Here is a 14122-nt window from a genome sequence, read left to right as displayed (position 1 = left end):
GTATGCGGACATTTTTAATAATAAGCTCTAATTAAATAACTAAAGCTTTTCCACAGTTTTTCGATTCGGAAAAGGGAATTTTTTAGTTTGTATGGGGTGTCGCTTCAGGATAATCACCCTTTGCTATATGATGAAAATTTTGTATTGCGGCCATACGTTGATATTTACGAATATACGCATTCCCTTACGCTTGGATTTAGTTGGATAAATGAATGTAAGCAGATGTTTAATGAACTGACAATTCTCAAATTCTCAAAAATCTCATGAATCCTCAATTCTCAAAAATTTATTTACAACAAAAGTAAATAAATAATTCCCTGATAGTTGTTAAATATAACGTAAAAACAGTATTTTTAATAAATTTGTAAGTGGCCCAACAGAAGATGTTTAGTACATTAGTAGTTTAGAGGAGTGCATCAGTTTCTCCCGACAGTATAATTTTGATCAAGCAAAAATAATAATAATATTTAATATTTACATTATTGGTATAATTTGGGACGGACTCTTAACCCTAGGTTAGTCTACAATGTCAGAAAGGAAGTTTTGTCGAGCATGTCTAAAGGAAATTCAACATAACACTCCATGCACTAATGTAATGCAACCTCCCAAACCACCAGTTCATTTACGAGATAATGTAAAAGCCAAGTCTTACTTGGAATGCTATTACTTTTGTTTAAAATCCAATTGCAATCGTTTCAACATTACATACTTGCCTGAACATTCGTATATATGTTATCCATGTATGAAGCAAATGCTCGGCACAGTGGAATTTATAACAAAATCCCAGAAGAACGAGATCTTGTTGCATTCAATGTACGAAGATGACGATAGTGAAGATGAGGATGATGAAAGTAGTACAACGAATATAACTGGAAGATCAACTTCAAGGACGACGGCGACGACTAGTCAAAATGACATGGAGGCTTCTACAATTAAAATAATTTCACCTGTAAATTAATATTTGGAAATGTTGTTACAGTGTTCATAAAATATTTTACTTCTTTCAGACGGATTTGATGGAGAAATATGGAGAGGACGTAGAACTACAAGATGCTCGAATGTGTGAAATGGAAACATATGCCGGAGAAAATTCTATTGAAGAATTTGTTATTGATCAAGATACTGATGATAAAACTAAGCACGAAGTAATAATCATAGAGGAAGTTCACCCAACAACACCAATTGGAGTGCCAGATCAAAAGGTTTATTGTAAAAATGACCTCAGTCAAACAGTAAATCATCATACGAGTTCAAATCTCTTAGAGTCCAGAAAAACACTAAGAGCACTTTTCAATTGTGTTTTGTGCAAAGAATCTTTTCAATACCAACGTCATCTTTACCAGCATTATGAGAGTAAACATGGTAAGAGAAAAATGTTTACAAATTATGGTACGATAATTATTTCTTGATTCTATACAGATCAAGGTGTATTCTCATTTCCTTGTAATACCTGCCATGCGAGATTTATATCACAGAAAGCTCTCACATTTCATCATGATTGTGTTCATAGAAATACAGAATATGTTGATTGTGATATATGTGGACAAGTTATTCTGCCGACAGTGTACAATGCACACAGAGAACGCCATAAAACAGAAATCCAATACAGCAGTTATAGAGGAGGTAAGTTTTATTTCTAAACTAAGATATGTTATAGGAGCAGTTATTTTGGAACAACTTGCGAAAGAATTTCAAAATTTTTTGTTATCCTTTTGAGTGCGTTTTTATGGAGTCAATGTTTCCCGTTATTAATACTTAAGATTTCATATTTTTACAGTTAAAACATTTTTGTATGTTGTAGGGATGCCGACGCACTATCACAGAATCCAACTTTCAAAACATGGAAAAGACGCTTTATTAAAGTTTTGGAATAATCTAGATACGATTTTACCTAGACTTCAAGTACTATCGATTCTAGAGTCAAGATATATGAAAAAGCCTAAAAGTTGATTTCATTAATCATAAAATGTTTGTAATTTTTGATGAGCATATAACTATAGAGTATCGTTTTTCTGAAAGTAAAAATGTTTTTTTGTGCTAAAGCGTAGTCATTTTCTGAGCCGTATTAGATAAAGTGGCAGAATCCTGAACAGAAACTTGTTGTTAGAAATTTTCGATCACCTATTGATGTAGCACTGGAATTTTCGCAGGATATAATATACATATTATTTCGCTCAGATACAGTTTTCAATACTGCTTCCGGACCCCATTCACGGTGCTACTAACGAAGGTTTTCGCAAAAACGAATTAAATGCTACCTTTATCGAATTAAATAGTTTACATCCTTACATTTCGATTTGTTATAAAAAGACAATTTGTCGGTTTTGGCCCATATAAATAACAATATCGATCTTGTTATGTATATGAGCCAATCTATTTTCTACTTCACTTTTTCTAGTTTTAAGTTGCTTTGTTACGTACAGATGTGAAATGAAACAAAGTATGTTCATATGCAGTCATATAATTCTAATTTATATCGTTTGTTTATTTTCAGGTTGTGGATAAAGAAGGCATTATGTTGGTCCTATTTGTTAAGTGATTGCCGACTGATAACAGAACGGAATAGTGATTAGTGTGAATAAAATGTGTCTCTAATTTCTAAAATACAACCCATTAACACATAGAAAGGAAGAATAATTATTTAGTTTTGTTGAGAGGAATTATATTATTACTACTTTTACTAGTTTTTACTAGAAATTGTTCCTCAACCCCAAAAAATAGTAAAAGTAGTAAACAATTTTAAGAGAACAATGTCAAAATGCATTTCTCTTTTAAAATGTTTTACTTCAAGTAACTCGACAAATTCTTTCGAGTAAAAGTAGTCGGTATGTCATGACAAAATAATTATTTCTTTATAAATTTTACAATCCACAGTAGTTCCAAATCGTTTTTTTTGGAAATAATTCTGTAACTTTTCAATGGATTAAGATATCAACATAATTTTTTCTTTGTGTCAAAGCTGAGATGTTTTTCTCTATGTTTACAGGTTTGTAGGTCCCTAGTGGATTCACGGGCTGGCCTATAGACGTTGGAAGTTGGACACCTTGGATGTATGAAATTTTGTTTTACTTGGCAAACGCGCAATTATGAACCGATTTGCATGATTTTTGCTTTGGTGAATAGAACTTATAAACCTCCATAAAAAGAGTGCGTGTGTGTGCACATATATCTAATATTTGCGATATATGGGCCTTACAATTTGGCAAAATTTGAACAAAGTGGGGTCAGTATTTTGTATCTAGAAGGACAATTTTAAGATCGATTGTTCTATTTTCTTAACTGCATTTCTTATAAAATTCTACGTATTCTAGAGGAACTTTGATGTGTAACTTTGTGCTTTAGATGAAACGTGTAGACTCCACAATTTGGAATTTCAAAACAATACCGAACCAATACCACATGTTTTGAAAAATGTATCAAAACATTGACAGACACACACCAAACTCGGCACACCTATTAATGGTCCTTAAGTACCTCTAGGTTAGGTGGTATCCCGATGTATCAGCCTCACTTAGACTATTCAGTCCATTGTGATACCACATTGGTGAATTTCCACATTGCAGTGAAACCACTTAGAGAAGCTTTGAAACCCTCAGAAATGTCACCAGCATTACAGAGGTGGGATAATCCACCGCTGAAAAACTTTTAGGTGTTCGGTCGAAGCAGGAATCGAACCCACGACCTTCTGTATGCAAGGCGGGCATGCTAACCATTCCACCACGGTGGCTCCCCTCTACGTCTTGAATCTCATGCAAATCCGATAAAAGTTTTAATGTCTATGTCATGAAGACCCCAACTGGCGGGTCGGTTTATATGGGGGCAACATCGAAACTTAGGCCGATGAAGCCCATCTTCAAACTTGACCTGCTTGAGGGCAAAATACGTGTTTGCGCAAAATTGCACCACTATAGGTTCATTATTGAAGGATGTAGCCTGATTATAACAGATAGCCAGTCAGACGGCCATCTTTATATCGTCTTATAATTTGTCTCTGATCAAGACTATATATACTTTCTATAGTCCAAAATCGTGTTACAATAATATGCGCGTTACTGATAATATGCGCTATTACTGTACTTATATGGCCCAGAAGCTAGAGTTTTACTTTGATTTAAAATTGTATAACAAAGTAAAAACCATAACACCTTTCCATCGTAATAAGGATTTCAAAGTTTCCTGCAAAAAAAAATCTGCCATTTGTCGAAATAATTTAATTTAATAATTTTTCCATGTTTTGAAAATATTTATTCAAATCCTAATGATTCTTTTGTTTTTTATTTGACATTTTTACTATTTTTTACTATATTTTCGTTCCTGTACATTTAACAAATTTTGAAATCTGAGAGGAGTAAAGTAAAGGAACATAACTATGATTTTGTCAATATATTAATAATATGCATTGATCATCTATGATACGTATTCGAGGCTGATGTTGTACGAAGTACATTATTGTACTCTAATACATTTAATCATTATCATTACTCATTATGTATTATGATTTTATGGACGTCTTACTTATATTAATAATATTTATGATTTTGCATTTATGTTACGTTTTCGCTTGACGTTGACCTTGACGCTGGTGTGTTTTAAACGACATTGTATCAAAACATATTCTGACCTATTTCCAGAATTGTCTGTTGTTTACTTATGGGTTCGTAGTGAATTCAAATTCATTATGATTGTAATGATTTAACCAAAACATTACCTCGATATTTTAACGCGTTTCCGAAATGGATGAATGTTCGCTATGAACATTGGATTAAATATACATTGCAAGTCAAAACAGAATGTTAGAAAAAAGTATATTCAATCGAACAGTTAATTATTTTTCTTCATTACTGATTATTATGCAAATATTTGTGTATATTTAAAATATATTTTATTAATGGCATTGGCGAGTTTTGATTTGATATCCTTGTAAAAAATCTGCGAACTCGAATTGATTGGTAAATGTGTATTTTAAATTCTGCAGTTATTCAAATTTAAAATCATTAATTTTTTATTACTGATTTTTACAGCGTAAAACCGATACGAATGACAGAAATATTGTCTTAGTAAGAAAGACTGTGGAATCTAAATTTTACGCAGAAAAATTAAATAATATTAAGTGTAAAATTCGTTGATATCGTAATTTGCTTTCACCTACTGATTATTATTTCAGGAGTAAACAAAATGAACACTCATTGGAAAGCATCTGCTGAAACAGCAGTCGGTGTGTGCCTTTATATTTTTTGCGCAATTTTTAAAATGTTTAGGTTTTAAAAGTTTACCCAAGGTATAATTAAGGAACCAGAAATAGTTTATTGTACTCTCAAAAGGTCCTAAATTAATCAGCAAACATTTTGCTCAGATATTCTTAATATATTGTTTTTATCGTGGTACGATTTAACTTTTCTGTTTGTTTCAGACAAACTAAAACTTGTTCGAGTGCAATCGAGCTTAAAAAATTACAGACAATGTTTGCTATTTAAACCTTTCGACCCCGAATTTTTATAGATATCGCTAAATTTTTTATACTCTTAAACATGTTTAAGTCATTTAAGAAGCGCCTAACCAAAATTTCGGGTCGCCCCGCCCACTCGTTTGGGCGGTAGAAAATGTTACCTGTGGGCAACTTTGGGCAATTGTGGCTATAAAATGGTTTGTTTCGTAATTTAGACGCATTACGTTTTATTGGATTTTTTTTCATTTTTCTTTTTATTACAGTAAATATATATACTTAGGGTATGGAGGAGAACTTTCGAAGTATCTCGATATCGTTTGTGTGAAAATTAACGTTATTTAATATATCCAATATGTGCTAAAAATGTTTGCTGGTTTGACTGAATTCTTTTTCGATTTCTGTCAAATATTTGTTCAGTGTGACCGTACCGTTAGATGTGCGCATGACATCACGCTCACGCGCATTCACGAAAAAATATTTGTACTCACGCACGCCATGTGGGTAGGAATTCACGTTCACGCAAATTCACGAAATGAAAAGTTATACTCGCGCACGCTCACAACACATGTCGTGACTCAGGAAAATTTTCGGAACACGACAATTGGCGTGATTCACGACAAATTTCATGGCTCGCTGCAGTAACAGAATCATTAGCAAAATTCAAATATGTTTCACAATCAAACAACGGACGCTATTGAAATCTTAAGAGTGATAAAATCCGTGAAGGTGATTAAAATCGGTGAGCTTGAATCGTGAACGTGTATTTGTTCGTGAGTGTAATTTTTTTCTGTCTCTGCCTTAACGTGAATGTGAATTTTATCGTGATCGTCAATTTTATCGTGAGCGCGAATTGGATCGTGAACGTGAATTTTAATTGTGAGCTCGATTTCGGAGAAATTTTACTCACGCATATCACGAACACAATTTGATTTTTGCTCATGAACGACAAATTTTTGTTTAGTCCCGTTCACGCACATTCACGAGATTTAGCGTGAATCATGCGTGATTCACGAAAATGTTTTGTTTTTGTCCTGAACCCATGTCAGTTTAACGGGCGGTCTAAAAAACTAAAATATAGTAAAGCGCCAATATTCGTATTAATCCACCAGTATGTTGCCAAGAAGGCTGATATCTATGGCTTCTTTCCTTTTTACGATTGCTTTCAAATTCCTCCTCGGCACTGCAGATATGTCTCCCACATCATTGCCGCATTCCTCGTGACTTGGACAGCCCAATCGAAGTTCAAAATTTCTTTAATATCAGTGTTTATCAAACCTTTTTTCTCTAGGACCCATGTATAAATATTTTAATATTTTATTTTATATGTATTACAACAGATTTAATAAAAACTTTCAATACTTTTGTTGTAATTTTTGAAAAAAATAAATCTCATTTATAAAAACCGTTTTCCAAATTCGCAACTATTTTTTTCGTGAGGCACGTGCGCATTAATGAAAATAAACTTGCTAAATGACAACCAAATTAGCTGTTTTTTTAATTCAACTTAAAGGGAACACTTATAGGTTTCAATACCGTTACAGTTTCATAAAAAAAACAACGCTGACAGTTAGTCTCAAAATACAAAAAGTTGCCCACAGGCAACTTTAGGGTCGAAAGGGTTAAACATATAGTGACTGCTTTCATTTTACAGCAGACGGTTTGTTGTCTTAGCAGAATTTACTGTGTCTACTAACAAATGTTTTGCGAAAATAAAAACTAAAACAATATGTTGACATAAGCTTTAAAAATTCATTTTGAACATACATACATAACATGTTGGCTGATAAGTCCCCGGTCTGACACATAGATGGCGTTGCTAGTATTAAATACATATTATTTTTATATAGTACCAACCTTCAAATGATTCGTGTCAAAATTTGACGTCTGTAATTCAATTAGTTTGTGAGATAGAGCGTCTTTTGTGAAGCAACTTTTGTTATTGTGAAAAAATTGGAAAAAAAGGAATTTCGTGTTTTGATAAAATACTGTTTTCTGCAGGGGAAAAATACGGTGGAAGTAAAAACTTGGCTTGATAATGAGTTTCCGGACTCTGCCCCAGGGAAATCAACAATAATTGATTGGTATGCAAAATTCAAGCGTGGTGAAATGAGCACGGAGGACGGTAAACTCAGTGGACGCCCGAAAGAGGTGGTTACCGATGAAAACATCAAAAAAATCCACAAAATGATTTTGAATGACCGTAAAATGAAGTTGATCGAGATAGCAGATGCCTTAAAGATATCAAAGGAACGTGTTGGTCATATCATTCAACAATATTTGGATATGCGGAAGCTCCGTGCAAAATGGGTGCCGCGCGAGCTCACATTTGACAAAAAACAACAACGTGTTGATGATTCTCAGCGGTGTTTACAGCAGTTAACTCGTAATACACCCGAGTTTTTTCCGTCGATATGTGACAATGGATGAAACATGTCTCCATCACTACACTTCTGAGTCCAATCGACAGTCGTCTGAATGGACAGCGACCGGTGAACCGTCTCCGAAGCATGGAAAGACTCAAAAGTGTGCCGGCAAAGTAATGGCCTCTGTTTTTTGGGATGCGCATGGAATAATTTTTATCGATTATCTTGAGAAGGGAAAAACCATCAACAGTGACTATTAAATGGAGTTATTGGAGCGTTTGAAGGTCGAAATCGCGGCAAAACGGCCCCATATGAAGAAGAAAAAAGTGTTGTTCCACCAAGACAACGCACCGTGCCACAAGTCATTGAGGATGCTCGCAGGGAAAAAATTGGCTGCAATGAAAAGGTGATCGCCGAAACTGAGGCCTATTTTGAGGCAAACCCGAAGGAGTACTACCAAAATGGTATCCAAAAATTGGAAGGTCGTTATAATCGTTGTATCGCTCTTGAGGGGAACTATGTTGAATAATAAAAACGAATTTTGACAAAAAATGTGTTTTTCTTTGTTAGACCGGGGACTTATCAGTCAACCTGTTATGTATATATAGAAATTTATGTTATTAACTTCAGCCGAGAAATTATGGATACACAACTAGCTCATAGCATTGAAACAGAAAAAATCAATTTGTTTTACCACTATGAGGTTGGCATTTTCGAATTTTTCGGGGAGTGGGCATACTCCAAATAGGGGTTTGCAGTCCTTGGACAGGGTTGAGAACCCTGTGTCCGTCCCGGGCCGTAGTCCCGACTGCAACGACTGTTGTTGTAACGGTTTAGTGTGTGATTTCATTCATTTTGTTTGTCAGTTTTTATACAACGACAAGAATGGGATCTCCCTAGAGTGGTTGTGAGACGGGTAGGTTTAGTTGGGCAAGTGAAAAGGTGACGATTGGCTCTAGGTTACAGATGCAGTATTTCATACATTGCATAATACCCTACTTTCATTCAATTCCCTCCTCAGACTAATAACACATAAGATAAGGAATATGTCTTGAGAAGGATTATCCAAGAAATGCTACTCAAGTTCTACAAGGAAACAAATTCGAAGTCGTTAAACTTCTTTTGTGCAAATGACTGTTTTTGAATAGTAATAATTCCGTTACCGATACTTTTCATAATAACTCAATGCTCCGCACCTAACGTAATTTTTCTAAAAAATATTTATTTTTATTTATTTTCCATTAATTTAAGCAATTCAATGTTTCGGTTTTTGAAGAACCTTTTTCGAAGACAAAATTTTTTGGGAATGTTTTTCGAGTACTGCACTTCTGCCTCTGATCAATTAGTGAACAAAGAAAATTATTTGAAACCATTAAATTTGCAAATTATTACGCATATTAACAATAGAGTGATATATTAAACCCGGTTTTCTTTTTAATAACAATACGTTATTTGGCAGCTCGATATTCAGGCACACTACGACTATTCAGGTCATTGAGATACCACAGGGGTCAACTCCTCTCTTATCACTGAGTGCTGCCCGATTCCATGTTGGCTCAGTGACAAGGGACCTCCTTTTTAGGGCTAAATCCGAACGGCGTTTCACATTGCTGGGAAACCATTTAGAGGAGCTTTGAAACACTCAGAAATGCCACCAGAATTACTGAGAGGGGATAATCCACCGCTGAAGAACTTTTTGGTGTTCGATGGAAGCAGGGATCGAACCCTAAACTTTGCGTTACATAGCAGCCATATTTAAATCGTAACAGTATATGTTTAATACCCAATCAGATAACGTCGTTACGCAATTGATCACATTGTCTTTTTTATTGTTTAGTAAAGTAATAGTTATGTTTTTAATATGACATTACGTATTCATCATTATTTCATAAATTAATTTTGAGCGGTAAAAACACAACACTACTCTTCATATTTCTTTTACATAAAATAATGACGATTGGAATTTCATAATACCTATAAAAGTTGCTAATACATGGACCTCAAAATCAATAACAAAAGTTGTATTGAAATCACAAAATCTTGGGAACAATTAGAGTTAACGCTATACCATCGGACTTTGTATGACGGTGTTTATATTTGAATTAACAGTTTCAGGGTAACGAACCTGACTCATTATTTAGAGGAAAAAGCTTAAAGTTTTTGTATGAAAAAGCTTTCATTAACAACATAGGAACAATAAAGCAATTCTAAATGAATTGATTATTAATGACCTTAGCCGATGCACATGGAGACAGTCCATATCAGATGCAATGTGGAAGTGAATTTCATAACTCAACACACAAATTTATATCATCCACATTCATAGAGGCTCGACCCCGCTCTTTTTTTGCACTGTTTATGTTGTTAAACTTGTTTTGCTGGCAATGCCAACACGTGACGATGGTTTGTTTGTCTATGAATTCGAAGTTCAAATATACCACACGGAAATATACATTCTGTTGTTGAAGGGTGTTGATAAAAAATATGTATGTATATACAAAATTATCAAAATGGAATAGGGGAGGAAGGTGTAATTGGTGGTATACAACACGACTCACACTTTTATGTTGTTACGTAAACTCTATTACTGGAAATTAAGAAAAAGAAATGTTTGATTGTTGGTGAGGTAATATAAATGTTTATTAATACATTCTTGTCCACTGCTCCATAGTGTCGCGGTCGTTTGTGATTGATGAACATCAATTAAATTAATATAATTTTTTTAAAATTAAAGTAAAATTTGATTTAAGTTACAATTAATTTAGGATGTAATTTGGGGGTTTACTTGGTGGCCGATTTCAAGTAGGCAATGAGATCACCACGTTCACCGGGTTTCTTGAGACCAGCAAAGATCATCTTAGTTCCGGGAATATATTTCTTGGGATTCTCCAAGTATTCGAACAATGTATCTTCATTCCAGGTAATGCCCTTGGATTTGTTAGCATCTGTGTAGGCGAAACCGGGAGCTTGACCAGTTTTGCGTCCAAATAATCCATGTAAATTTGGACCTACTTTATGTTTGCCACCAGCTTCCACGGTGTGACATTGGGCGCAACGTTGGACGAACAACTTCTTTCCCTTTTCAACATCACCAGCAGGTACTCCCATTTTTGAAATTTCGATTTGCACAGCGCGAACTCCTCAACACAAATGAATGACTAAAAAAAGTTCGAGACAGATGTGACAGTTCTACGTATATGTTTGACGTACTATACGTTTGTGTCATTGTTTAGTGTTGCCAATACTTCTAAGAATTGACGACATCATTTTGCCGTCAGATGGCATTAGTTGTAAATTATATAGTCGCTATATTTGAACTACTGTGTTCGATTATAAAATTAACACTAATAATGGAACGAAATTTTTCGACAACAATTTCACGGAAGATGAAAATTGTATACGATGTTCAATGCATGTCCTTTTCCTATGCAGTTAATATTGAATTGCTTTTTAGCTACTAAAGGTATTTTACAGCAGTTCTGATGACAAAGATTGGCCATGTCGTGAATTTGGCTCTGTCGGTGGACTTCAAACAAGTTAATAGTTAACCCGACAAAGACTAAAGCGATATTTCTGTTCGAAGCACAAAGTTTCACTATAGATAATGAACAAACTTGTTTAAAACACATTGAGAAAGTGATGGATCTTATCGACCTTGTCTTTTGTCGTCTATATCACCTTTCATGTTAAGAGAATGTTAGTGTAATCACTTATGATTCGAATATGTCTCTTCGTCCGTTAAACATTTTCTGGAGTGTTCACTCTGACATTATCTCGATTCGAATTATATGATTCGAATATGTCTCTTCGTCCGTTAAATATTTTCTGGATTGTTTACTCTGACATTATGTCGACATCCATTATTTTATTCTTTTTATAATTTATTTTTCATGAGAAGTCAAACATAAAAATTACTATTTTTACCCAACAACATATTTCATCGTTGTGAGAATAACATTAATCGTATGGTCGATAGCTGACAATTTGATGAGCCACTATGTTCAAAATTTCCCTTACATGCATATCATGTTGATCATTTATAATAGCGGTGATACGCGCACATTCCTTTACATAATTTTCCAATTCCTTGAGATTAGGAGGTTTTCGGGGATTTTTGGATGATTGTAATGCTTGTAAACATTGACCGGTCATATTGGCTAATTGTGAACGTGGTGGACTAAATATTTCATCCAAATCATAAAGCTCCAACGGTGGTGCTGATGGCTCACTAAAAATGGGGGGAAATGTCTGGAAGAAAACAAAATCGATCAATAATACAGTTTATCTCATTTGAAATAAATAGCAAGTTACAGCCAATTGAAGTGGTGGCAGAGGTATCTCAAATTGTGGTTTTATAATTTTCAAAGGCTCGTATTTAACATTCAACTGTTGATAGGTATTGATGACATCCTTCAGCAAACGATTGCTCAAAGAGCACAAAGTCATGTCGAACATTTTCTTAAAATCGGCAGGGATTTCAGAACCAATGGAATCAATAAGACATGCTTTTGGCAAATCAGCTATAAATCCAATGTCGGTAAAGGTTTTGTTTTCATTTAGCTGCAAGATGAAATATATGTATTTGCTATCAGATTTACTTATCCAAGTATGTATGTGTATATTATCCGAGCGAAACTGAAATTTAATTTTCTAAAAAAACTCTAAGTCAACTTTCCAGATATTGAAGATCAATTAATCAAAAACTCAACCTTTTCGATTCAGATTAAAATACCCCATTATTTTGATGGCCTTACCTCTACATCATTGAAATCCAAGTGGTTGAATTGTATATCATTTGATCCCAATAACTTAATAATATATTCCAATATAGAATCATTTGTCTTGTAACTCGTTAAATATTTGTCATGAAACATATAACCAGAGCCCAAGGCTAGTATTTTACCCTTGCCTCCCTCCTTGCAATAATAACCAGCCAAGGGCCTATTGAACGGGTATACAACAGGACCTGTTGTCAATAACACATTTGCTGGTTCCGATACATTTAAGGTTGCTCCATATGGGTATTGAAAATGAAGTTTATATTTCTCATCACTGAAATCATAGTCCACCTTATCGACTGGTTGTTTTAATAGATAGCGCCACATTGACTCACAAACCACTCCACCTCCAATGGAACATTCTTTCGGATGAAAATTTTTGTAATAATGAGGTCGTATAACATTATCTGTAAAATTTGTAGATTTTTTATTAGAGAAATTCTTTCGCAAAAGTCGACTTTGCATTGGAAACATCTAACTTTTTACAAAGAGCATGTCTACTTTTGGCATATCTGTACATTGGGATGAGCTTACCACTATTTATATATATTCCATATTGTTCTAGGAAGAAATTCACATTGGTATTGAATTCATTTTCCCCTCCTTCTCCAAGAAGAACTAATAAGTTTCCACCAGTATCTACATAAGTCTTTAGCACCTCAAATTCTTCTTCAGTAAAGCGGTCTTGAGGTCCTGCTATAATAAATATTTTTACCTTTGCCAATTTCTCTGGTTTTAACTCCATATCATTTCTGCAAACATCAATAAAGGTCACTGGAATGAAGGCAACCATAATAGAGACAACGAAAACTTACTGCTCTATATTCCATTGCGATTTCAACTTGCGATGTAACATTTTATAGTTGTCTGTTATTTGAAAACGTTCATTTTTGGAAATATCAAAACAAATCAAACTTTTCGAGGACATTTTTAATTTGGCTGGCTTCCTTACTGAAATATAAAATATGTTCGTGGTCAATTAGGGAGTACACTGAGTACTTCGTTGCTATGCTACGTGATTCCTTTCGGACGTTAAATAAAGCATTTCACATAGTCTTTCGTCTGTATGCGTTTTTATATTCCTTAACCCTTTGACAACCGGTGACCACTACAGCGGAAATTAACAAGCGACTATAATATATCTATGTATATAATTTATTCTCACTTAGTTTCGATTTGTTTCTCAAAGTTCATTTCAAGCTATTGGTGGTTACTAAGACGAATTTTTATAAACGCCGTAACATTTTGAAACTGTTTATCTACTGTACGTCTCTAGTAAGTGGAAAGTCAGACAAAAGCTTTCTATATTTATCTTACACTTCAATAGTTGCAAAATGCAAGCAATTAACGAGAAAAATTTAACTTTCTTACTGTATATTTGATTTGGTATTGAAAGGGTTACAATTCGTTGCTAGGCTAAAATGCATCTTTGTATCTATGGTAATCGAGGTGGACGTAACAAGCTGCGAAACTTGAGACAGCTTTCTCTTTCTGACAGCAGCAATATTTGTACGTTGGTCAATATTTTCGAAGAA

General features: G+C 34.2%; 3 protein-coding genes and 1 long non-coding RNA gene across 5 annotated transcripts; 2 read left to right on the top strand and 2 right to left on the bottom strand.

Annotated features, from left to right (window-relative positions):
- Positions 1 to 218: 218 nt before the first annotated feature.
- LOC142230194 (uncharacterized) lies at positions 219 to 2637 on the top strand. 2 transcript variants are annotated; one of them, XM_075300832.1, is made up of 5 exons: positions 219 to 364; positions 516 to 949; positions 1008 to 1362; positions 1420 to 1623; positions 2495 to 2637. In XM_075300832.1, exons 2-5 carry the CDS (start codon positions 527 to 529, stop codon positions 2503 to 2505), a joined length of 993 nt encoding a protein of 330 aa, XP_075156947.1. In that variant the 5' UTR covers positions 219 to 364; positions 516 to 526; the 3' UTR covers positions 2506 to 2637. The 2 variants fall into 2 exon arrangements, with proteins under 2 accessions (XP_075156947.1, XP_075156949.1); XM_075300834.1 differs by having other exon boundaries at positions 251 to 364; positions 521 to 949.
- A 7782-nt stretch (positions 2638 to 10419) lies between these two features.
- On the bottom strand, positions 10420 to 10975 carry LOC142229495 (cytochrome c-like). The gene has a single exon (XM_075300055.1). It carries the CDS (start codon positions 10915 to 10917, stop codon positions 10591 to 10593), a length of 327 nt encoding a protein of 108 aa, XP_075156170.1. The 5' UTR covers positions 10918 to 10975; the 3' UTR covers positions 10420 to 10590.
- Positions 10976 to 11630: 655 nt separating this feature from the next.
- On the bottom strand, positions 11631 to 14114 carry IFT52 (intraflagellar transport 52). The gene is made up of 5 exons (XM_075300048.1): positions 13403 to 14114; positions 13122 to 13339; positions 12564 to 12994; positions 12121 to 12369; positions 11631 to 12057 (listed from the first exon to the last, which is right to left on the bottom strand). The coding sequence occupies exons 1-5, from the start codon at positions 13513 to 13515 to the stop codon at positions 11767 to 11769; spliced, it is 1302 nt and encodes a 433-aa protein (XP_075156163.1). The 5' UTR covers positions 13516 to 14114; the 3' UTR covers positions 11631 to 11766.
- On the top strand, positions 12314 to 12643 carry LOC142229492 (uncharacterized). The gene is made up of 2 exons (XR_012720419.1): positions 12314 to 12415; positions 12476 to 12643. It is a non-coding gene; the product is annotated as an uncharacterized LOC142229492 (long non-coding RNA).
- Positions 14115 to 14122: the final 8 nt, after the last annotated feature.

This window comes from Haematobia irritans, chromosome 3, assembly GCF_050003625.1.
Source record: "Haematobia irritans isolate KBUSLIRL chromosome 3, ASM5000362v1, whole genome shotgun sequence".
Classification (NCBI taxonomy): Eukaryota; Metazoa; Arthropoda; class Insecta; order Diptera; family Muscidae; genus Haematobia; species Haematobia irritans.
The sequence above is the reverse complement of the archived record's forward strand: the minus strand, read 5'-3'. Positions and strand labels throughout refer to the sequence as shown.